Source organism: Pleurodeles waltl, chromosome 12 (genome assembly GCF_031143425.1).
Source record: "Pleurodeles waltl isolate 20211129_DDA chromosome 12, aPleWal1.hap1.20221129, whole genome shotgun sequence".
Classification (NCBI taxonomy): Eukaryota; Metazoa; Chordata; class Amphibia; order Caudata; family Salamandridae; genus Pleurodeles; species Pleurodeles waltl.
The window spans coordinates 435677065-435703113 of NC_090451.1; the positions used below are offsets into that span (position 1 = coordinate 435677065).

General features: G+C 47.2%; 1 protein-coding gene across 4 annotated transcripts in view; it reads right to left on the reverse strand.

Annotated features, from left to right (window-relative positions):
- The window catches only part of LOC138267774 (cocaine esterase-like), a 403040-nt gene that overhangs the window by 79366 nt on the left and 297625 nt on the right, over positions 1–26049 (reverse strand). For all 4 annotated transcript variants that reach the window (XM_069216971.1, XM_069216969.1, XM_069216970.1 and 1 more), the window contains one exon: positions 12472–12549. In XM_069216971.1, the coding sequence (XP_069073072.1) occupies positions 12472–12549 (78 nt within the window). The remainder of the gene's footprint in view (positions 1–12471; positions 12550–26049) is intronic.

Sequence of the window (26049 nt, forward strand, 5' to 3'; positions counted from 1 at the left end):
CGTTGACAGGAGTGGAGTACCCGAGTAGCAGTTGCCGCTGAAGAGAAGTGCCTGCTGAAGCAGGGAAGTGACTCCGTCACTCCACTGGAGATTCCTTCGGTCCTTCTGGTGCAGGATGAAGACAGGCAGTCCTCAGAGCGTGCCAACCTGGAAACTGTTGCAGTTGCTGGCAGGAGCTGAGGTTAGCCTTCTTGGACACTTTGTTGCAGTTGTAGAGTTCCTGGAGCAGTTCTGCGGTTGATCAGACGGTAGATGGTGTAGCAGAGGTTGCAGAGGAGTCCTGCTGGAGTCTTGCAAAACCGAATCTGAGGAAACACCTACAGGAGAGACCCTTAATAGCCCTGAGAGGGATTGGTCACCTAACCAGGTAAGCACCTATCAGGAGGGGTCTCTGACCTCACCTTCTGGCACTGACCACTCAGATGTTCCCAGAGTTCTCTGACCATCCTGAAAACAAGATGGCAGCACCCAGGGACACTCTGAAGGAGCTCTGGGCACCACCCCGGGGTTACTCCCCTTTCCTTTGTCCAGTTTTGTGCCAGAGCAGGGACAGGGGGCCACTGAACCAGTGTAGACCGGATTATTCAAGGAGGGCACTGTTTGTGCCCTTCAAAGCACTTCCAGAGGCTCTGGGAAGATACCCCTCCCATGCCTGCAACACCTATTTCCAAAGGGCAAGGGTGTGACACCCCTGTCCCAAGGGAAATGCTTTGTTCTGCCTTCCTGGGATTGAGCTGCTCAATCCCCAGGAGGACAGAAACCTCTATGTGAGGTGGCAGCAGCTGGGGCTGCAGTGGAAACCTCAGAGAGCTGGTTTGGCAGTACTGTGGGTCCATGGTGGAGCCCCCCAGGGTGCATGGAATTGGCCCCCTGATACCAGAATCAGATTGAGAGTACAATTTCACAATCCTAGACACCTCACATGGCCATATTCGGGGTTACCATTGTAAAGCTACATATATGTATTGACCTAAATGTAGTGCATGCTTATAATGGTGTCCCTGCACTCACAAATTCTGGGAAACTGGTCCTGGACAACATGGGGGCACCTCTGCTAGTGCAGGGGTGCCCTCACACACATTAACTTTGCACGTAGCCATCAGGAATTGAAGGTTAGACGTATAGGTGACTCAAAGGTTACCTGGTGCAGTGTAAATGGCTGTTAAATAGTGCTTACACTATTTCACTCAGGCTGCGATGGCAGCCCTGATGGAGTGTTTGTAGGAGCTCCTTATAGGTGGCAAAAGAAATGTTGCAGCCCATACGGATCTCCTGGAACCCCAATGCTCCGGGTACCTAGGTACCATATCCTAGGGACTTATAAGGGGGTTCTAGTATGCCAATCTGGAGTGGAATATGGAGTCACTAGACTATAGTGACACCTTTGTAAACAGAGAGAGCATGAGCACTGGAGTTCTGGTTAGCAGAGCTCCAGTGTCACAGTCAAGCATACTGACAAAACAGTAAAACATACTGACATATAGGCCACAAACTACTGACTAGCAGGATCCCAGTGAGACAGTAAAAACACACTGAAAAACAGGCAGAAATTGGGGGTAACATGCCAAGAAAGATGGTACCTTCCTACAGCAACTTGTTCATCTGATAGAGACTTCTGGCTGCAGATTCTTTACCTTAGAATAGACACCCAAGCTATACGTCATCGGAGGAGGATCTGCTGATTCACACCAGAAAGTCCTGCAGGACTGAACGGGCGAAGTGCCCATCCTAATGGACCGGGCTTTCCAGGCAGTAGTGCTTGGTGAAGTTGTGCAAAGAAGCCCATGTTGCTGCCTGGCAGATGTCCAGGACCAGAACTCTATGTGCTAATGCAGTGGTTGCAACCTTGGCTTTGGTGGAATAAGCATGCAAATCCTCAGAGGGTTGCCTCTTGGCCAGTACAAAGCAGATTTTAATGCAGAGCAGAATCCATCGGGAAATGGTCTGTTTTTGCACAGTCTTTCCTTTGTTTGCTCCGACATACCCTACAAAGAATTGTTAGTCCACCCAGAACTCTATTGGGCGGTCAATGTAGAATCGCTCTTTTTGGATCCAGTCAAACGAGTTGCTTCTCTTCCTTAGAGGGATGTTGTGGAACATAAAAGGTTGCCAAGGTGATGAACTGGTCTACATGAATGGGAGTGAAAACTATCATCAGAAAGGCAGCTGTAGTGCAAAGAATCAGCTTGTCTGAAAAGTTGGTTATGTATGGAGGCTCTGGAGCTCACTGACCCTACGGACAAATGATATTGCCACTATGATGGCTGCCTTGATGCTAAGAAACTCCAGGGGCCCCCCTTAACACAGTGCCCTGGCCTGAGAGCTCCTGAGTGAGTCCAGAGAGGGGCCCCTACATATACTGTGCAGGGAGGCCCCTCAAGTTTTGTTATACCACTGCCTGGTGGGAAAGAGAGAGAGTAAACAGTAGGACCTGAGAAAGCAGAGCAGAAAGAGTCAACTTGCACTTCTGCAAACCCTGCCACCAGCCTGTCCCAGCCACAAGCGTAAAATGTCTTACTGGGGGAACACCTGGCTGGTAAGACAACATTGCAGACTTTGGGCGGAAGGTCGAAAGCTGTCAACTGTGGCTGCTCAATCTCCATGCATGAAGGCAGAGCGTTGACTGGTTTGGGAGAAAACCCTAAACTGCTGCTGTGACAGAAGATCTTCCAGAAGGGGCTGCCTGATCGGAGGACTGATGGCCATACTCTTCATGCCAGTTTGGAGCCAAAAGGATGACCTGGACCCTGTTGTCCCTGATCTTCTTGAGAACTCTGGGTAGTAGTGGTATGGGCAGACAGCATACCAGAGGCCTGAGCTCCAGTCAGGATGAAAATCATCACTGAGTAAGAGCTGCCTTGGAAACTGAAGCATGCAGAACTGCTGATATTGTGTGTTCTTGGCATTGGTGAACAGACCTAACTAAGCCTCTCCTCACTGCTGACAGAGACCTTGCACAACCTCTGGACAGAGACGCATTTGTGATCTGCTAGGCATCTTCGTCTGAGTCCATCCGCCCTGGTCTTCAGAGAGCCCACCAGGTATTCAACCACCAGGACATACCCTTATGTTCCAGCCATGTCCAGAGTTGCAGAGCTCTTTTGACAAATGGTCCACGATCCCACCCTGCCATATTTGTTGCAGCACCACATGGCAGTGGCATTGTCCGTGAACTCCTGTACTAGCCTTTCTATAATGGCGGGTATAAATGATTTCCATGACAGACAGATTGCCGAGAGCTCCAGTAGGTTGATGTGAAGTACGTATTCTGCCAGAGACAAAAGGCCTTTGATCGCCACCTGTCCCAGATGTCTGCCCCATCCCAGGAGTTTAGCATCTGTTATCACTGTCAGATATAGTTGGGGAAGGAAGTGAGGTCTGCCGCTGATCCAATTGTGGTTCTTTAAGTTCCCTCTAAGATCTGGACCACATCAGAGAGATTTCCCTAATGCAGCGCCCACTGGAAATACAAGGCGCCCTGCAGAGCCTGCATATGCCAGCAGGAATGTGTCATAAGTAGGATGTTGGAGGCCATAAAGCCTAGCAGCCTCAGAGTCAATCTCACTGAAACCCAGGATAGAGGCTGAAACATCAGTAGCATACCCTGAATATCCTGGACTCACCATTTGGGAGGATAAGTCATAAACTGCACTGCATCTGGAAGAAATCAGATGAAAGGGAGGGTCTAAGATGGAGTCAGGTGTGACTTTCTCACATTGATAGTGAACCCTAGCGAGTGTAGGAGGTTTGCAATAGTCTGGAGATGGAAGATGACTACTTGGGGCGAGCTCTCCTTCAACAGCCAGCCATCGAGCTAGGGAAAGACTGATATCCCTGATCTACAGAAATTAGCTGCAACCATTACCAGTACCTTGGTGAACACCCAAGGAGTGCTGGTAGGGCCAAAAGGGAGCATGCCGAACTGAAAGCGCTTGTGGCCCACCATGAATTACAGGTAATGTCCATGGGCAGGCACAACAAGAATGTGAAAACATGCGTTGGGCAAGCCAAATGGCACCATCTAGTCTCCTGGGTCCAGGGAAGACTTGAGTGAGAGTGAGCATTTTGAATTTCTCCTTTTTGAGGATGATTTTGAGAGGGCACAAGTTTAGGATAGGATAAAAGCCTCTGTCCTTTCTGGGCGCCAGAAAGTAGCAGGAGTAACAACCACAACCTACTTTTGGTGTCTGCACCATCCCTATGGCTCCCTCGACCAAGAGAGCTGTCACTTCCTGGTGGAGTAAGGAGAGATGGTCCTACATCAGCCTGTAGCAAGTGGGTGGTATGGGTCGAGGGGTAGGCCTGAAGGGGAGGGAGTACCCCCTTTGGACAATCTGAGGCACCAAGCAGTCTGTCATCGACCTCCAGTGGTACAGGTGATGGAGTATCCAGTCTCACACTTATTGCCAAGAATGATTGGAGGGCAAACTAAAGAGGTTGGGAGGCTGCGGCTGCCGAGGTGGTGGATTGGCCCAACCCTCAGGGTTCTCAGGGTACCACATCCTCAGCCACGCAGAGGCTGGGGAGCTTGCGTGCTGTGGTCGCTGGGCAGGTAAGCACAGAGCCGGAAGCCCCTCCCATTGTCATGAAAGGAAGGAAAGGCAGATTGGGGGTTGTGAGGGGTCATGGAAAGGACCAAGGACCTGGCTGTAGCTCTACTATCCTTAAAGCGCTCCAGCACTGTGTCCACCTTGTATGCAAAGAGACAAGAGTCATCAAAGGGTATGTCCATAAGTGAGAATTGGACATCCCCTAAAAAGTCAGGAGTGGCACAGTAAAGCCACCATCAAAGAAACCGCTCTGCCTATCGAGTCCGTTGTATCCAGCCCACATCTGATTATGAACCTGGCTGCATCCTGCCCGTCGGCCATAGCTTGGATGAGTATGGCCGAGGCCTCCTCTAGGACCATAGGCAGCACCTGCACAACCAAAACCACAGTGCATGGGATTAACGGCCCAAAAGGCAAGTGGTGTTTACAGACCACAGCCTCAAGCTGGTGGAAGAAAACATTTTCTTGCCTAAGATGTGCAGCCTCTTGGATTACCTATCCTGTGAGGTGGTAGGAAATGCACCAGTGTTTACATGGGAAGTCGAGTCTTGGATCATCAAGCTCTTCTGGATAGTGTGCTTTATGAGGAAATTGTGGTCCCCTGGGGTGAGGAGCAGAGGTAGGAAATTGCCCTGTTTAAAGGAGCCCCCGTGATGGGCTTGGACCAGGTCCCAAGCAGGATGTGTGTAAGGGTATCATTAAATGGGGGGAGCGGTTCCAAGGGGTCACTCCCAGCTGAAGCACCTCTGTCAAGTAGTTAGTCTTGACTGCCACTGAGGGCAGACTAAAATCTAGGACCTCAGCTGCCCTTCTCACCACCATAGCAAAAGAAGCTCCCCCTCCATAGCCACAATAGGAGGAGAGTCCAAAACAGTATCTGGGGAGGTGTCCAGTTCACTGGCACCCGCCAATTCCTCACATCAGTCCATGTTGGGGCCTCTCCGAATCTTCCCCAAGTCCTAGCCCATAGGAATAGGGCTCAGGCTCCGGTCTGGTAGGCAAGTCTCCAGTTGGTGCTAGAGTCAGCATCAGGCGACATCCCTCCGGCTCAGGGAAAGTCCAGGTAGAATGACTGACTCTGGTCCACATCCATCCATGGATCCAAGGGGTCTGACTGGCACATAGGCTGGACTTGCCAGCAGGGAACCAATAGGTGCCCCTGCTGAACCTGTGGGACCGGGAGGCGAGCCAGCGGGGATGGGTCACCCAAATATGAGGTGAATGGCCCCATATAATTTGCAGATTTGGGCAGGGGTCACTCTGGCTCCTAGAAGCTCAGAGAGGCACGGAACAGGCGCAGACTCAACCGCAGAGCCAGGCTTTCAATGACAATGCCCCCTCATCTGGTTGGATGACTTCAACAGATAGGATGAAGTCAAAGATCTCTTCGACTTGTTACTCTTTTTATTCTTGTGGGACTTACCCAAATGCCCAGCTGTCTTCAACTGCAATGGAGATTGATACCTCCACAGCTGAACCCGCTTCAATTAAGACTGTCATGGAGTTGCTCATCGAGCAGCAAGGTGCTTGATGGACTGCTCCATCACACCTGAGGGGTGCATAGTGCAGCAGTCGATGCAGGTCTTCGCGTCGTGGTCACGCTCAAGGCACCAGAGGCAAACAAGATGTGGGTCAGTCACTGACATCTGCTGGCAGCAGGCACCGCAGGACTTGAAGGCAGCTTTCCTAGTGGACATCCATGTCACACCAGGAGAAAGATCTCAAACAACTTTGACAAAAAGCCCAAAAAGGTCAGTGAAAGATAGACTGGGGGTAGCTCTCTCTGGATCTGCACGGACTAGTGTGCAATGAACGGAACTGACATCAGCACGCTGGTGCGACACCTATATAGTCAGCACACATGTCACCGGTATGGACACTGCCTCCGATGCCACGCAGAGCTGAATGCCCATGAAAAATGTCTGGATACTGCCCATGAAAAATGTCTGGATCCAGTCTGACACCTAGAGATAATTCAAAGGCAAGGAATCTGCAGCTATAAGTCTCTATCGGATACATGCCACAGGCATTCAATGTTCACTCCTCCCACTGCAACAAGTGAGATACCTTTTGGTGTTTGAATGTTGTTGATACACTGGGGATCTCTACCCACAGTAACACTTGCACTTTGTTGATCCTTTGCTGAGCAACCTTATGGGGTGGATGGGTCTCTCAGAATTTCCCTTACAGTATGAGGAAGGAGGTCTGAAGACACTGGGCCCTGGTGGAGGGTCACGACACCACCTCCATCTCCAGGCTGCAGGACTATTTCCTGAGAACCCTGTGGAATATTGAACAGAAATGGCTGCACAGGTAGTTAAATGGCATCTTCTGCTCTTTTTCAGGACCCACAACTTGATGGTTGTTTATTAGTGAATTTGTCAGGCACATAGGTACCCAGTGAGTGGTGATAGACTACCAATGGATGATTTATTCAACATTTTGCCTTTATTCTTCAAGGCTCAGGGGACATGCTTTCCAAGTTAAGGTCCATCCTCCTGAGAAACCCTACAACGTTAGTAGAAAAATGCCCCTTTCTCCATGATAGCCCCCATTTTTTTCTGACTGGTGTTGCTGTTTTTTTTATTCTAAGCACTCTTAACCAGGATAAAATGCATGTGGTCTGACCCCTAAAACAGGTCAAAGTTGACTATGCTTCTAATTAGCATGCTTAAACTTACCTATACGTCCATTATCAATGGCAACAAGTGTACCTAGGGACTGTAGGTTAAATGACACTTTGGGGCAGCAGCATCCACGTTGCCACCAACTACAGTGACAGTGCAAATATGGCTGTAGCCTGTCTGTACAGTTTTAAAACTGCAAACTCTCAAATAACTACTAATTTTACTACTAATTTTAAATATTAATAAGTCACCCGTAAGGAAGCCTTAATGCCCATAAAGCAGGGTGCATGGTTCAATAGGACAGTGTGCATGGTATTTAACCAAAAGTAGGACAAGTAAAAGTATAATGTTAAACATGTCTGTACATTGACAAGGCCATAAAAGCTATTTCACTGTAGCAGGGTTAGCTGTTCCATAGGAAAGAATTAGAATACACTACTAAATCCATTAATATCATTTCTACCTAGGAAATAGCTACACATTTAATTATTGGACTTTTTAAATATTTATTACAATACAATCCACTGGTAATGTCAGATTTGCAATACACATTTTAGAAAGTAGACTTTTAGAAAGTCACTATTTCTCTACCTAAAGTTTCTAGAAGCCCATTTGCTGGAGCTTTCGGCTGTCACCCAGAAGCTGAATAGCCCCTGTGATGAGGTGTGCACTTGCTACTAGAGCTAATACAAAGGTTAGGTTTGCTATACCATTGGCAGGGGGGCCACCTGGGCTTTCAAAAAGGCCTACCTGTCACAGGCAAATGTTAGTTGACACCTGGGCAGGGACTTTTTTTGTCCACTTAGTCAGCCAGGCACCAATCACAGTGTGAGAGGAGCTACCCAAAAACTGGTTTGAAGGAACCAGAGGGGAAGGTTGCTCATTTCCCTGGAAGTTCAGCCCGGACTGTTCCTAATGGCGCACGGTCAAGACTGATTTTCATATGGGTGGGTCCACACTGAGGTGGCATGGTGGGTGAAAAACAGTAGAACCGGATGTGGCTCAAGCAATTGCCAGCGGCTTAAACTAATTCAAGCAATCCATCCACCACCTTGTTGTTTTTTCAGTTGCAATGGGTATGCCAATTTGTGGGCCCCTGCTCACTGTGCCTACATAACCAAGCTATACCTTACAGATGAGACCTAAACAGGACCAATACAAGTCTTGGGTTGCTTATTTTACGGTTCAGGAATGACTTGTCCTGGCAGTTTGGACTTGACTGTTGCTACTGGAACAGGGTCAAGACTGCTTTGTATATGGCTGGTTACAAACTGAGGTGGCATGGTGAGGGAAACAACAATGGACTGGTATGGTGCCTTGAGCAATTGCCAGTGGCTAAGAATAATTCAAGCTCTCCATCCATCACCATGTTTTTTGTTTCAGTTCACATTCTTTGGGTGAGCACAGGAGCTCTAGACACAGGAAGAAAGGTCTTGTCATTTTGGTTCTAGGTAAAGAAAGGCATTGCAGAATTGTTTGCAATAAGACACACAAGAAGTGCTGCCAAAGTGGTTAGGGTTACCCCTCAGGAACATTTCCTTATAGCTCATGGAACGATCAAGAGTTACCCCCACTCACAAACTGGTGCGGGAATTAATGTGGCACACAGTGGTATCTTCTTCAGAACACTACTGGGCCTCTGAAAGACGAAAGAAGAACTGCACCCACTGTTGAGACCTCTGAGGAGACCTGAAATGCTGGACCTGCTACCACTTGCACGCAGCACAAAGAAGTGGACTCTAAGGGTCAGTTGACTGGCCTCTTGTCATGGGCCTAGGACCCTTGGCAGTGTCAAAGTGTTCTCCTAACTTCCTGAAAAACCTGGGATTTAGAAACTTTGTGGCTTCAAAGACATCCAGACAACTAAAATAAAGTTCTGACAAATCAATCCAATGAAGGTGTGTTGCTGCTGGGCCAAAGATTCAGGTTGCTCCCACTCAGAGCTTTTCTCCAGTAGTAAATTCATTGCAGCTTAATGCCATAGAGAGGGTATCTAGTGTTATGGAGCCCTGTTTGGCTACAGCTAGCAATCTTGCTATGCTGGAGGAATCTGAGCTCCAACAAGTGACGAAGGACCTCATCTATGTGTTGGCTGACAGCTCGCCGTACCTTCATGGGGAACGGAGTAAATATCTGCATCCCAGTGATGGAGGGACCTCTCAGCAAATTTATAAATAACCGTTCCTGTGAATGCAATCCGCTGTTTGATACAGAGAAGAGTTAGCATGAGGTAATCTTGCACCAAACAGTATTTTTTTTATTGCTTATCTGCTGGTGCAGGGCTGGTCCGCATGATTCAACCCTGCAGCAAACAGTATTTGTTTTTCATTTTCAAAAGAAAATCCTATACCTGATCCTGAAAAATAAAATAAAGTATTGATCCACTTGCCATGGAATTTTTCCTTTATGGCACATTGAGCATTAATTCTTTTTTAATATCCCTCACTGCTAGGCTTGCCCAGAAGTGATGTACAGTAAAAGAATTTGCTACATGCCTTCCCATCCTTACTGAATGGGTCATCGATGGCGTTTGGGTGTAGCGGTGACAGAGTAATCACTGCTGTAGCCAAACTGAAGGTCGTCCATTTAAATAGGGCTGGTAAACCTGTATGGTGATGGTATGTGAGGACCTAAGCCCTAACTACAATTCTTACATACCAGGTATCAGGCAAAGGTGGCAAAATTACCTGGCCTGCAACAGACCTTCTTTGGGCTCCAACTTTTATTTTCTCCCTCTTAGAACTCTCGTGACAAAAGTCAAAATCTTCCCCTGGACCTCATGCAATGGTTTCCTAGCATTGTGGGGCCCTTCTCTGCCACAGCCTGCTGCTTTGCACTGCTGAGGATTCTTGGATTCCATTCCAGTGGCTAAGTCACAATGCAAAATTTACCACTGGGTGGGCTCAGATTTCTGTTTCCTACCCGCACTCCACTGCATTCAACTGTAAATCACACTAAGGTACTAGTGATGCACAACCAGAAGACTGCTGTTGGAGTGTAATCCTTTTTGGTGCTATTTTTATTTAAAATTTATAAAACATATCTCTCCTTTTTGCATTAATAGATTTTGTTGTTGTTTTGGTATCATTTTGTTCATTAAATTATTACCTTTTTTTATAAACTGGCGTGCAATTTTTACAGTGTTGTGTTTCTGGCTTTGGGGTAGGGGTATGCACATCTCATGTAATTTCCTCTAGCGTAATTACACAAAATTATTGCTAAATTACTCAACATAACCAAAAATTATACAAGATGTAACTCTCACTGAAAAAGTACCCAAACAGTTTGTTCAAGTAAAAATTCAACTCCAAAATGTAATTTCGAGTTAATTTCCAGTTGCGCACGTTTAACATACTGCCATTTACATTTTGAGTTGCTGATGAGTCATGATGATCAGTGAGGATACCTGATGCGAGTGATGGAGTTCTACGACACAAGATATCAGTTTCTGAAAGAGACTGGCAGCCAACATTCCTTTGGTGCACCAGGTCCTATATATGGTGGATGTAAAGACAAGGAAAAAGGCTGCTTCTCAATCTGAGACTGTGGAGCTGGTTTAGTCATGGTAGCATCATCTGCGGAATGCACTTGGTGTGCCTCAAGATGAATTTCTTAACACTTAGGGGAATATTTATACTTTCTGATGCAAAACTGCACTAATGCAGTTTTGCATCAAAATGTTTAGCACTGGTTTGCGCCATTCCTGAGCGCTAGCCCGGTGACATACTTATGGAATGGTGCAATCCGGTGAAAAGAGTGGTTTAGCGTAAAAAAAAATGACAGTAGCCGGGTGGGGGTGGCGGTATGGGAGAAGGGAGTTTTGCACCAAAAAATTACGTTAGGCTGGTTCGAGGCAAAAGAAGTCTAACCAGCCTAGCATCATTTTCTGATGCAAAACCATCCGTACCACATGACTCCTGTCTTAAAAAAGACAGAAGTCATGCCCACCACCCCAATGGGCAGCACGGGCGACCAGTGTCCCCTGGGCATGGCTATTGCACCCTGTGCCACGCAGGGGGCCCCAAGTTGGGCTGCCGATGGCATTTTAATAAAAAAAAAAAACGTACCTATACTTACCCTACTTACCTGGGATGGGGTCCCCCATCCTGCGGTGTCCCTCTGGTGTGGGTGTGGGTATTCCTGGGGCCTGAGGACGGCACCTGTGGTCCCATTCCATGCTGTTTAACCACAGAAGTAGGTCCACAGGTCCCCTAACACCAGGTCTGACCGAGAAGTTAAATAATGGTGCAAGCAATCTTTGCATCATTATTTAACCCCTCCTCCCACCCGTGCATCATTTTAGCACGGGGGATAAGTATGGGGCTATGGGGTTAGCACCATTTTTTAGATGGGAACGCCTACCTTGCATCTCATTGATGCAAGGTAGATTCATGCATGTAAAAAATAGTGCAAACTGCAATATTTTGATGTTAGACGGGTCTAACATCAAAATAGAAATATGGAGTTCGTTTTGCGCCGAATTTGCATCAAACAAATTACACAAATTCGGCACAAATGGGGTATACATATGCCCCAAAGAATCTATCCTCTATGCACAAACACTTTCCTACAGTCAAGAAGAGTTTGTTGACAAAGAATGTTGCTCTGGAATAGCCTAGAGTCCCAAATCTACATCCATCACCTGTCCTTGCTCATATACGAGACACTTGAAGTCTTGGCTCTCTTTTTCTTTTTTGGCCCACAAAGCTAGTCATTAACAATGGTGAGTTGAAAACTACTCCCAAGGATTAGGCTCTGGACATGGGGTAGAATTCAGGAATACAGATGAGATACATTCGATGTGCTTCCTGGCGGGGCCCTAGTCTCCACCAACCAATGCCAGAGGTGGCAAAAGTGACATCACACTCTCTTTGACCCCACGTTCCCAGTAACATTACTGTGTTGATAGTATCACCCCACCTTTTCCACTGTATGACATTCCTGTTTACTGTGGATGGGGGTAGCCAACTAGAAGTTGCAGATGTGAAACAAAAAATAAAAAATGGTCCTTAATGTTCCTATTGCTGCCCTTATTACTCCTGCAACCCGGCGTTCCAAAGGAGTAACAGGGGCACCAAAGGAAAAGTCAGGGGTACCTACAGCCCCAGTTACCCCTTGCCACTCCTAAAAGATATCATAGCCTGCATTTTCCATAGGTAGGGGCACAGTAGAAACCCACGTCTTCTAAGTCCTTAGAAGTACTTTCTTGTTATAACTGATTATCTAAGGATTAACACTCTATACCGGGAAACAGACTCACCATGTCACTGGTGTCTCACACAAAGGTTTCTTACCGTAGGCATATTGGCTAAATGTGTTATTGTTGTATCCTTATTCATGCCTTCTTCAAAGCCAGGCATATCCATCAACGTCTGCACAATAAAATAAAAAGTGAATGTTTTAATATACATTAATCAAATATTTTAAGCAGAAACAATGACTTTAATCTAATTTAAGCAGGATGAAACCCCTGGGTGTCAAGAAAGTCCTGGTCTTGTCAATAACTAAATTGTTTTAATTAAGTAATTGCCAGTTATACTTAGGGGCATATTTATACTCCGTTTGCGCCGAATTTGCGTTGTTTTTTTCGACGCAAATTCGACGCAAAACTAACTCCATATTTATACTTTGGCGTTAGACGCATCTAGCGCCAAAGTTCATGGAGTTAGCGTCATTTGTTTGCGTGAACACCTTCCTTGCGTTAATGATATGCAAGGTAGGCGTTCCCGTCTTAAAAAATGACTCCGATGCATATGCGTCGTATTTATACTCCCTGGCAAAAATGACGCCCGGGAGTGGGCGGGTCTAAAAAACCCGCATTAGCGCCGGATTTTAGCGCCTGGGTCAGGGCAGACGTTAAGGGACCTGTGGGCTCAGAATGAGCCCAGAGGTGCCCTCCGCTGCCCCCAGGGACACCCCCTGCCACCCTTGCCCACCCCAGGAGGACACTCAAGGATGGAGGGACCCACCCCAGGGACATTAAGGTAAGTTCAGGTAAGTATTTTAAAAAAAAACAATTTGTGGCATAGGGGGGCCTGATTTGTGCCCCCCTACATGCCACTATGCCCAATGACCATGCCCAGGGGACATGAGTCCCCTGGGCATGGCCATTGGGCAAGGGGGCATGACTCCTGTCTTTGCTAAGACAGGAGTCATTTCAATGGGGGTTGGGCGTCGTAAAAAAATGGCGCAAATCGGGTTGAGGCGATTTTTTTGCCTCAGCCTGACTTGCACCATTTGTGGACGCCCATACGCCATTTTCCCCCTACGCCGGCGCTGCCTGGTGTACGTCGTTTTTTTTAACGCACACCAGACAGCGCCAGCGGCTAACGGCATTCAATAAATACGGCGCCCGCATGGCGCTTCAGAATGGGGTTAGCCGGCGCTAATTTTTTTGGCGCAAAACTGCGTTGGCGCAGTTTTGCGTCAAAAAGTATAAATATGGCCCTTAATACCTTTATGAAACGCTTGCATCCTGCCATGGTGCAATATAAGATCCCTGGCATATGTGAATGAATGGCTAGTGAAGTTTACTCAAGCAGAAAGCTATTGCTAGAAGTCAACGTATCTAAAGAATATTAGGAAATTAACGTGTCATGATAATATCATGACAGTCGCACTTACTCAGAAACTGAATTTCACCCAGATGTGACAAAGACAAAAGGCCTCTTCTGTTTACCTCACAGCACCAAGTTTAGTTGATAAATGGCAGTACGCTCTCTTGGTGATGTGGTGTGTCGCATGGAGTAAATAGTCATATGTCCAAAAGCCAAGTAAGTTGCCCTGCACACAACAAAAAATTATATTTTTTGGAAGCGGAATGTTAGTGAAACCACTGACTTTATGTCCTTTAGGTACCCATTTGTTATCACTCTTTGGGGTATTTTTACAAGGAAGTGGTGCAGCGCGGCGCTGCTCCAAAATTGGCAGTGCTGCGTCACTTCTGAAAGGAAAGGATTTAAAAAATACGGCGCACCACTGTGCTTCACCTAGCGCTGCACTAAATTCAGCTGCCTAGCACCAACGTACCATAGTGCAAGGGTGCCTGCATTGCAGGCAATTATTGTTTATGTGTAGGAAGGTGTTCCTTCCTGCCTATAAATAATCAATAATGGCGATTTGGCACGTCTATGTGTGCTGCATTTTGCAGCACACATAGAAGTAGCAAATCATCATTATTCAATGACTGTTATGCTTAATGTCGCCTTGTAGATATGGCAAAGGGCACAGCGGCACCGGAGCATCACAAACAGTGAAGCTCAGGTGGCACTAGGGGCTTGTATATATGCCAGTTTGAGCCTTTTTTCTCTATATTTCTCTATATATATACTTAGAGAGTGGAGACATTAAAGACAGATGGGCAAGCACCAGGACTATGAACCACAACTACAAGAGTCTTTAGAAAAGTGCAATTTTTGCATGGTCAACCCCACACTTTCTGCTCTAGATGCTGTTGGTAATGACTCTAAAAGTGCACCGGAGCCTACTAACCAGGCCCCAGTGCCAGTGCTCTCTCCCTAAATTGGTATATGTGAATTTGTATCCCGAAATGGCAAGCATTTTAACCCCCCCTTATAAGTCTCTAGTATATGATACTAGTAGTACCCAGGGCATGGGTGTTAAAGGACTCACCAGAGACTGAAGCACTGTTTGTGCCATCCTGAGTGACCCAGGTAAACTACTGACAGCAGGCCTGCAATTGCAGACTGCAGAAGCAGTGCAAACGTCTTAAACGTGACTGTGCCCAAACCATGCGTGGCACATCCAATGCACTTTAATAAATGTAAGTCACCCCTAAGGAAGGCCTCCTGATCTCAGAAGGCAGGCTGCATTATAGTATGGGTATGGACATATAAGTGCATGCTTACATGTCCCTATAGTTGTCCTTTCCATTAATGGCTACTATAAGTGACCAACAGTCCATAGGATAACATGGGCTGGCACCCGGGCAAACCCAAGGTTGGCACCACCATAGTGGGTCATGTTTGTTATCAAACAACATGCCTTCTCACCCCTGACACAAATCTCGTGTTGCGGCATTAAACAAGAAAGCAACCTTAAAAGTTGCCACCTGAGTTACCCCAGTTTTCCTGTGCTCTGGCTGCGAGTTCACCGCTGCTGCCACAAAGACAGGATTCTGCACCCTTGGGCAGAGGTATGAATGCTCCGGGAGGCACAACAAAGACCTGGATGGGAGGAGATCACACCTTCCTCTCTACCAGGAAGGCTAGTGAAGTGGCACATCAAGACTGTGAGCTTCAAGGGGCACACCGCCTCTGATATGCAAGCAGTCTATGCCCCCTGCCTCTCTGACCATTACCCTGAGAACATGAGGGGGATTATGGAAGAATTAGCAACCCTAAAACAGAAAACTAAATAAGGCAATGTAATAGGTCAGAGCCATAGTTGCATCTGTTTAGGGGTCCCACAGCTGACAAAGTAAAAAAAACAATCAAGACTAAAGATGCTTTTGCCACGTCAGATTATTTATTAAAGAAAAAACCTCTAAAGAAAGATTTGAAATAGTGAAACTGACCATAAAACCTCAAAACACCATAAATGCACTCAATGTGACTGATACCTGCGAGACTTTTTGAAAACTTTCAAAAACATAGTGAAAAACAATATTCTATCTTGCTCAAAAATAACAGTAAAAACTGGTTTGTTTCATCTAAACAAATGACACCCACTTGGCTTATTTAATCTACTTATAAGTCCCCAGTAAAGTGCACTACATGTGCCAGGGCCTATAGAATAAATGCTGCTAGTGGGCCTGCAGCACTGATTGTGCCACCCACATAAGTAGCCCCTTAACCTTGCCTCAGGCCTGCCATTGCAAGGCCTGTGTGTGCAGCTTCACTCGACTTGGCATTTAAAAGTACTTGCCAAGCCTTAAACTCCCCTTTTTCTACATATAAGTCACTCCTAAGTTATGCCCTAGGTATGCTGTGTAGACAAAAGGCAGGACATGAACCTGTGTAGTTTACATGTCCTGGTAGTGTAAAACTCCTAAATTCATTTTTACACTGCTGTGAGGCCTGCTCCCTTCATAGGCTAACATTGGGGCTACCCTCATACATTGTTTGAGTGGTAGCTGCTGATCTGAAAGGAGTAGGAAGGTCATATTTAGTATGGCCAGAATTGTGATACAAAATCCTGCTGACTGGTGAAGTTGGATTTAATATTACTGGTGTAGAAATGCCACTTTTAGAAAGTGAGCATGTCTCTGCACTTATATCCTTCTGTGCCTTACAATCCACGTCTGGATGGGTTTAGTTGACAGCTCCCTTGTGCATTCACTCAGACACACCCCAAACACAGGATACTCAGCCTCACTTGCATACATCTGAATTTTGAATGTGTCTTCCTGGGCTGCGAGGGTGGAGGACCTGACACTTGCATGTCAAAGGACAGTAGCCTACCCTCACACAAAGGACTGCCACACCCCCTACCGGGACCCTGGCAGACAGGATTGAACTGAAAGGGGACCTTGTGCACTTCTAAGCCACTCTTTGAAGTCTCCCTCACTTCAAAGGCACATTTGGGTATTTAAAAAGGGCCTCTGCCCCTACCAACTCAGACACTTCCTGGAGAAGAGAACCTGAACCAGAACCTGCATCCTGTCAAGAAGACCTGCCCGGCTGCTCAAAGGACTCACCAGTCTGCTTTCTGTGAAGGACTTCCACCTTGCTGTTGCCCTGCTGCCTTGCTGCTCTGCTTGGATAGAGGGGGCCTCCTCTTCTCTGAAGTCTCACGACCAAAACAACTTCATCTCTACAAGAAGGACTCCTTGTGCAGCAAAATTCAATGCATAGCCTGCCAGAAATGACGCACAGCCTGCACTGCAGTGAAAATGTCACCGCACACCGAACCGGAATGACGCAGTCCGACTTTGCAACAAGAAGATCGATTCAGCACCAGCGTAGCGAGTGGAAATTCGATGCACGGCCTCACCAGATCGATGCACAGTCGAGCCGGAATGACGCAGCCCGACTTCCAGAGAGGAATTGACGCAGCACCTGCCATGCAGCAGAAAATTTGACACAACGGCCACCGGATCGACACAGCTCCTGTTACTTCGTACTGCAAGCGCTGGAAATCCATGCATCATCCCCGGGACGTCTGAAAACCCCGCAACCCAAAGAGGATCCACGACCAAGAGCCGGAAAGTGACGCACCTCCCTGTGTGAAAACTAAACAACGCATCGCTGTGTGCGACCCGAGAAATCGACTCACACCCCTTTGTTTCCACGCTTCTCCTCCTCTGCTGTTCTTTGTGGAGATTTTTCACGCGAACCAGGTACTTTGTGCTTGAAAGAGACTTTGGGGGTCATTACGACCCCGGCAGGAGGCGGTAATGTGGCAGTAGTACCGCCAACAGGCTGGCGGTTCTTACCGTCACATTATGACCATGGCGGAGATGCAACGGTAATACCGCTGATACCGCCAGGCTGCTGCCAGCCTGCAGCCTGGAAGTCCCGGCGGTTGTAATCTGCCAGGGCAGCGCTAGGGATAATGAGTCCTTATCTGCCAGCCTTTCCATGGCGGTAAACACCGCCATGGAAAGGCTGGAGATATGGGAGACTTGGGGGGCCCCTGCAGTGCCCATGCACTTGGCATGGGCAGTGCAGGGGCCCCCATGTACAGCCCTATCGCGCATTTCACTGCCTTAATTACAGGCTGTGGAATGCGCGACGGGAGCTTCTGCACCCGACACACCTCCACATTGCCGTCAGCTCCATTATGATCCAGCTTCAATGTTGTGGTGACATATCCGCTGGGCCAGAGGGCGGTAATGCAGTTTTGGCCCGCTGGCCCAGCGGAAATGTCATAATGTGGTGCCAATCATACCACCAGCACTGACGGTATGTTGGGGCCCGTGGCATCGGCGGTCTTGGAAAGAGACCGCCGATGTCATAAGGAGGGTCTTTGTTTGCTTTTCAAAGACTTAAGACACTTTTTATCACTTTTCAGTGATATCTCAACATATACTTATTGCATTTTTAATCGTTTTGACCTGCATTTATCCAGATAAATATTATATATTTTTCTAAACACTGTGTTGTATATTTTTGTGGTGTCATATGGTGTTAGTGTATGATTTATTGCACAAATACTTTACACATTGCCTTCTAAGTTAAGTCTGGCTGCTCAGTGCCAAGCTACCAGAGGGTGGGCACAGGATAATTTGGATTGTGTGTGACTTACCCTGACTAGAGTGAGGGTGCTTGCTTGGACAGGGGGCAACCTGACTGCCAACCAAAGCCCCATTTCTAATAACCATGTCTAAACTAGACGTGGTCAACACTTTCCCTGGCTCAAAGAGTAGCATCTGATGACTGGAAAGGAGTCACTAGAAGTGGATACTGAGACCCTGAATAATGTTTGCCAGTCTTCAACATTTCTATCCTATATAAAGTGCTAGAAGGTTGTATAAAGACTGAAAAATGTTGGTATTGATAATAACCATCTTAGCCACCCTCAGTCAGGCTTTAGAGTTGACAACCATGTGAAAACTGCAATGGCTCAAACAATAATTCTAGGAGGACTCTAGATCCATCCTATTTCAAATTCTCTCAACTAAGAAATATATTTACACCTCTAGAATCAGCATGCTAAATGTGGAACTGGGTGCAAGATAGATGGAGTGTCTCAACCACTCTAAAGCTTTCACAGAACAGTCCACAAAGTCAACCCAGTCTTGTGAAGATTCTTTCTTGGTTTCTCTAAATTTGATTCTGTATTGCTCTGTGGTTAGGCCAAAACCATCAATGACTGCATTCTTTAAAATGTAGTTGTCTGCACACTCCTTCCTAAAAGTGAGGAGTCTGCCCCTCCCTTTGTCAGAGAAGGACAACCAAAGTATAGCGGCCCACTGCTTTTGAGGGGCCCTTTGAACCTTACAGGCCCTCTCAAGTGAAGCAAACCACTTCTGAATATCATCCCCTACCATCTATGGGGGAACACTTTTGTGTACGTTTCTGGAGCTACTGTGGTCCTCCCTGACTTCATGAGTCCTGAAACTTTCAATGCTGCTGCCACAGTGGGGAACTACCCAAACCCCTGCCTTTCTCTTTCTATAGCTAAGGCTTTCCTATCTAGGGCCAGCTGTTGCTGTGTCAGCCTCAGTCTAGCCTCCTCCAATCTCAGCCTTCTGAGTTTCCTATCTAGGGAGTTATCCTGAGGATTGGATATATGAGACCCTCCAGAAACTGAGGTGTTGTGAGAATGAGCAGAAGTAGATCTCTCCCTAACAGGTGTAACCCTAGTGACCTGGCCTCTAGGTGTAAAGGAGGCTCTACTTTGTGAGAGACCCCTTCCCACTACCAATTACACTATGTGGTTTGTTAAGGTAAAGATCTGTGGAAGGACCCTCCCCTGGATCTTCAGGACCCTCCCCATAATCTACATGGTCAGAATAACCCTCTACCTCCTCTTCTGGTTGTACATGACCCTCAGGATGCTCCTGGTCATCTTGTAAGAGGAGTTTCAAGAGAAATTCCTTGTTAGGGTTTTTCCCAATCCCTAAGCTTCTTTCCAAGCAGAGACCCCTCAGACTTTTGAAATTAGACTTTCATAAGTGGTTTTAACAACCCTGGGGTTAGCCTCTGCAGAAGACGTAGCCCTCATTATAACATTGGTGGTATCAACCGGCTACTGCCGTGGCGATGGCTACCAAAAGACTGTCACCACGGCTACCAGCCGTCCACCATATTATCACCACAGCTGGATTTCTGCCAGAAGGATGGCGGAAATCCAGCTGTGGCCAAACCAGCGGATGGCGGTAAGTAGGCGCCACGCCAGTAGATCGCCGCCGGACGTATTATGAGAATTAATATGGCCTGTCGGTGTTCTGCTGACAGAGGCTGCTGTTGGCAGCAGTGCCATCCCGTCTCCTGCCGGAGGACCCCCTGGACACAGGTAAGTGGGTGCTCTGACAGGGGAGGGGACGGGGGTGTTGTGTATGCGGGTGTGTGTTGCTTGTTTTATGTGTGTGCATGTTTGGGGGTGTGAGTGCGTGTATGTTGAGTTGTGTGAATGCATGTCTACGTGTATGTCAGTAAGTGTGTGTGGATGAGTGTGTGAATGGATGTATGCATGCGTGGATGAATGTTGGAATGGGTGTGTGTATGTGTGTGTGAAGTGAGGGGTGTGTATGAACGGGGGTCTGGAGAGGAAGCGGGAGTGGGGGGAACCTGGGGAGGGACGGGATTCCCTGTCGCAGTACGGAAACCACAAAAACCATGGTGGTAGGCGGGGTCATAATCCAGCAGGCGGGCAAGTGACGGCCACAGGGCTGGAGATTGATGTCTCCAGCCCGGCAGCCATTACGGCTGTGGTGGTCGGTGTGGTACATTGGGGGTTTGGCTGAAGCCAAACCACCAATATCATAATATGGAGGAAAGTACCGCCAGCCTGTTGGCAGTACTTTCCTCCATATTACTGTCGACCGCTGGGGTCATAATGACCCCCTTAGTGATAGAAAAAGTTAGGGAGAAGAATAAGAAGTTAGCAATCTATTTCACCTAACTTTTTAACTTTTTAGAGGAAAAGAAAAACTTTTCAGAACTTTGTAAAACTTTTGGAGAGTTTGAAAGAACTTTTTGAAAGTGAAAAAATAACTGCTAGGTATAATTGTATATAGCTCTAAGTATTGGAGTACACATTTCTTGTGAGAAGTACCAGTAACAAAGTGGTAAAGCAATTACAAGTACTTCTTCCACTGCTACACTACCAATGTAGGAGGCTGGCCTGGTTTGTAGTGGGTACTTAAGGTACTTACACCTTATACCAGGTCCAGTTATCCCTTATTAATGTAATTTAGTAGTGTTATAGCAGCTTAGGCTGTCTACGGGTAGCTGTAACAGAGCAGATAAGGCTGAACTAGGAGACATACAAAGCTCCAGCAATACAACTATAGTTACACAGTACTTATACACAATAAAAGACAATACTCAGTGTTACCAAAAATAAAGGTACTTCATTTTAGTGACTCAAGGCCAAAATTATCATAGAGGCAATACTCCTTCTGGAGGTAAGTATTATACACAACATGAGTAACCAAAATCAGGTAAGTAAAGAGTCATAGATAGTGCAAACAGTAGAAAATACAATAGATTGCAAAGGGCCTGGGGACAACACAAACCATACACTAAAATAGTGTAATGCAAATGTTAAATTCCCCCCCTAGGCAAGTGTAGTGTGCAGAGGGGCATTGGGAGTGTAAGAAAACAGCAAAGGTAAGTTAAATACCCCACCCCAGAGCCCAGGAATCTAGGAGTTAAGTACAGCAAGTTTCCTCAGAATAAACTACAAGTCGTGATGAAGAATTATGCAAGAACAAGCAAGACTGCAAGCTGGACCTGAAGACCTGTGGAGAGAGGAGACCAAGTCGAGAAGTCGAAGAAGAGTCCAGGAAGAACAGAAGCCCCTGCCAACAAGGAAGAAGGTGCAAAAGTGGATTCTCCAGTTAGAAGAAAACTACAGAAATGCACCAAAGAAGATAGCTGTGGGTTCCTGCTTGGTGCAAGAGATGTGCCATGTCGAATTGTTGGATGCAGGCTGTTTGCGTCACTGGATTCTGCCAACAAGCCTTGATTAAAGCAAATATGTGGTTTACATCAAAGAGGAGCTGCCTGGATCCCGGAGGGACCAGGGGGTCTCAACTCGGACTGAGGAGGCAGAGGGGGCTCTCAGCACTTCAGAGAGCCCTCAGAAGACGAGACAGCACCCAAGGGAGTCCCAGAACACGGGGACAAAGAAGATGCAAAGTGCAGTCATTGCAGCCTACACTGGAGGGTCCGCCAGGGAGCTGTGCATCGCAGGATGGGATGCTGGGGACCTGGGCTATGCTGTGCATGAAGAACTTTTGGAAGAAGTGCACTGAAGCCCAAGGAGCTTCAGAAGACGTGGTGCACAGGGGTAATATGGCAGCACGGGGAGGCAAGCTCTTACCTTTATTAAATTTGGACAGCTGGACCTTAGGACAGTCTGGGTCACTTTGGTCCACCCACTGTGTTCCAGGGAGCATGCTCGTCGTCAGGAGAGGAGTCCCAGAGTACCGGTTGTCCTTGAAGAAGGGTGCCTGCAGAAGCAGGAAAGTGACTCCGTCACTCCACGGGAGATTCCTTCAGTTCTTCTGGTGCAGGGTGAAGACAGGCAGTCCTCTGTGTGTGCACACCTTGGGAACTGTTGCAAATGCTGGCTGGAGCTAAAGTTGCAGGTCACAGAAGTCATCCTGGATAATTTGTTGCAGTTACAGTGGTTCCTGGAGCAGTCTGCGGTTGATCCGGCGGTCAGAAGCTGAAGCATAGGATTTCGAGAAGTTCTGGAAGGAATCTTGCAAACCGAATCTGAGGAAACACCCAGAGGAGAGACCCTTAATAGCCCTAAGAGGGGGATTGGCTACCTACCCAGGTATGCACCTATCAGGAGGGGTCTCTGACGTCACCTGCTGGCACTGGCCATTCAGAGGTCTACAGAGGGTCACCACACCTTGGCTAATGCCAGGGACACTCTGGAGGAGCTCTGGGCACCACCCCTGTGGTGGTGATGGACAGGGGAGTGGTAACTCTTCCCTTTGTCCAGTTTTTGTGCCAGAGCAGGGACACGGGATCCCTGAACTGGTGTAGACTGGATTATACAAGGAGGGCACCATTTCCGGCATTTCCAGAGGCTCTGGGAGGATACCGCTACCATGCCTGTAGCACCTATTTCCAATGGGAGAGGGTGTAACACCCCTCTCCTAAAGGAAATGCATTGTTCTGCCTTCCTGGGATTGAGCTGCTCAATCCCCAGAAGGGCAGGAACCTGTCTGTGAGGTGGCAGCAGCTGGGGCTGCAGTGGAAACCTTAGCATGCTGGTTTGGCAGTACTGGGGGTCCTTGGTGGATCCCCCAGGGTGCATGGGATTGGCTCCCCAATACCATATTTCGATTGGGAGGTCAATTCCATGATCTTAGACACCTCAGATGGTCATATTCAGATATACCATTGTGAAGCTACATATAAGTATTCACCTAAATGTAGTGCACACATGTAATGGCGTCCCCACACTCACAAAGTCTGGGGAATTAGCGTTGGATGACGTGGGGGCACATTTGCTGGTGCAAGGGTGCCCTCACAGTAACTTTGCACCTAGCCTTCAGTAAATGAAGGTTAGACATATAGGTGACTTATAAGTTGCCTGGTGCAGTGAAAATGGCTGTGAAATAGTGTTAGTGTTGCCACTATTTCACTCAGGCTGCAGTGGATGAAAGGTTTGTATGAGCTCCTTATATGTGGCAAAAGAAATGCTGCAGCCCATAAGGATCTCCTGGAACCCAAATGCCCTGGGTGCCTAGGGACCATATACTAGGGACTTATAAGGGGGGTCCAGTGTGCCAATCAGAATTGGAATATGGAATCACTGAACTGTAGTGACAGATTTGGTAAGTAGAAAGAGCATAAGCACTGGAGTTCTGGTTAGCAGAACATCAGTGACACAGTCAAGCATACTGACAACATACATAGGCCACAAACTATGAGCGCTGGGGTCCTGGCTAACAGGATCCCAGTAAGACAGGCAAAACACACTGCCAAATAAGTTTTAAACTATGAGCACTGGGATCCTGGTTACCAGGATCCCAGTGAGACAGTAAGAACACACTGACAAACAATCACAAACAGGCCAAAAATGGGGGTAACCATACTAGAAAAAGGCTACTTTCTCACAATAACCCCAACTTATAAAACCAAAAAAGGGTCAAATGACTATACTTCCAGTGCCTCCTGGATTGTTGGAGCTCTGTCCAAACAGTTTAACTTTTCACTGTAGATATGCTCCCTCTTCTGCCAATTGTAGGTTGCCACTCCTGTGATCACTTAAATGAATAAGTAAATGGTGGAATGCGCTCAAAAAGGAGACATAGGGGGTCATTCTGACCCTGGCGGCCGGTGGCCGCCAGGGCCACCGGCCACGGGAGCACCGCCAACAGGCTGGCGGTGCTCCAACGAGCATTCTGACCGCGGCGGTTCAGCCGCGGTCAGAAGCGGAAAGTCAGCGGTCTCCCGCTGACTTTCCGCTGCTCGTTTGAATCCTCCATGGCTGCGGAGCGCGCTCCGCAGCCATGAGGATTCTGACCCCCCCTACCGCCATCCTGTTCATGGCGGGAAAGCCGCCATGAACAGGATGGCGGTAGGGGGGGTCGCGGGGCCCCTGGGGGCCCCTGCCGTGCCCATGCCAATGGCATGGGCACGCCAGGGGCCCCCGTAAGAGGGCCCCGCAAAGTATTTCAGTGTCTGCCTTGCAGACACTGAAATACGCGACGGGTGCCACTGCACCCGTCGCACCTTCCCACTCCGCCGGCTCGATTACGAGCCGGCATCCTCGTGGGAAGGGAGTTTTTCCCTGGGCTGGCGGGCGGTCTTTTGGAGACCGCCCGCCAGCCCAGGGAAAAACTCATAATACCCTCCGCGGTCTTCTGACCGCGGAGCGGTATAATGGGGGCGGAATTCTGGCGGGCGGCCTCCGCCGCCCGCCAGAATCAGAATCACCCCCATAATCATTTATTGGATGCGGACAACCCCTATTACATATGTCAGACATATCTTGTGCAGAGCCACACAGCAATATACAAATGTGATTCATAGCACATATCTAGTCCTACATCTGGACTACTTGCAGTTCTGCTTTCATGTAGAATGTTTCTGGCCTGTAATTTGGGGTATAGCCTTGTCAGTAAGATGAGGGGGTGTGAGCTTCAGATTTCCCAACAATAACTCTGGGACGTCTTGTAAAAACATGCATTAAATGAGAAGCAGTGCATAAGGGGGCTTAAGGGGCAGTAGGAAGAGAGAGGAGGGCAGATTGTTGGAGGTACCTAAAACACACTATTTTTCAAACTAATCAACATTTTTAAAGCCTTTAAAGCAGAGACAAGTGAGTGTGTCTGTGTTTTTGTCAGTGCCGGCTAGTAAAATTTTGGGGTGAAATTGAACAGAAACTTCACCATATGCGACTGAAAGCACTTGTACCCAGCTATTTACTAAAGAATACATTTTTCTGGGGGTGTAACATTCCAAACATTCCCCTTGAATTCACACAACTTCGTGTAAGAGAAGTTGCAGAGTAAACCAGTCATTTAGGGTTGCCCTAAGTAATGATTATAGAGAATGGGTACAAATATTTGGAAGTACTGCCACAATAGCAGAATCTGGTAAAGCAGAGAGGATAGAGAAACACATAAAATGTATGCGAAAATCTCATTCAAAACACCTGTAAGGTCCTCGTCTTCTTTTTCCTGTACTATGACCCACTTCCTGTAATTAAATGTTGTTAAATGAGGCATTCCTTATTCCGTAAACCCACAGCTACTGGTGAGTACCAGTTTTCTTTGGAGTGCTGCAAATGGAGGTTTCTGCTTTTTAATAAAATGGTTATGGGGTCAATGCAATGGATGTGTACCAGATGGAGATAATTCTTGCAGTAACAAGCTAGTTGATGAACAGTTAAGAAAGCACATGTCTTGAAAGGTTATGATGCAAACAAGTTTGGTACTCTGTACCTTCTGTGCTCCACCAAAGAAAAGAAAAGACTTGAAGAAATTAATAGTTATCATGCTAAGAAATTAAAATATTGGAAAACATAAATAGTTGCCAAGCTTTGGTTCACTGGATAAACTAAAACTTTGCAAAACAAGGACCACATTGACCAGAATGCACTGAGAGGGGTACTACGTTGCATTTCATTAGAAAATCACAGCTAAAGCCTATTTGTAAGTGTCAGTCCTGTTTTGAGTGCTGCCAAATTACGTTTTGAGTTTTTTTCTTTGTAGGTATTAAATTGTGCTGTATGAAAAACCAACTGTCACGTAATTTCTCAAATCCTTTGTT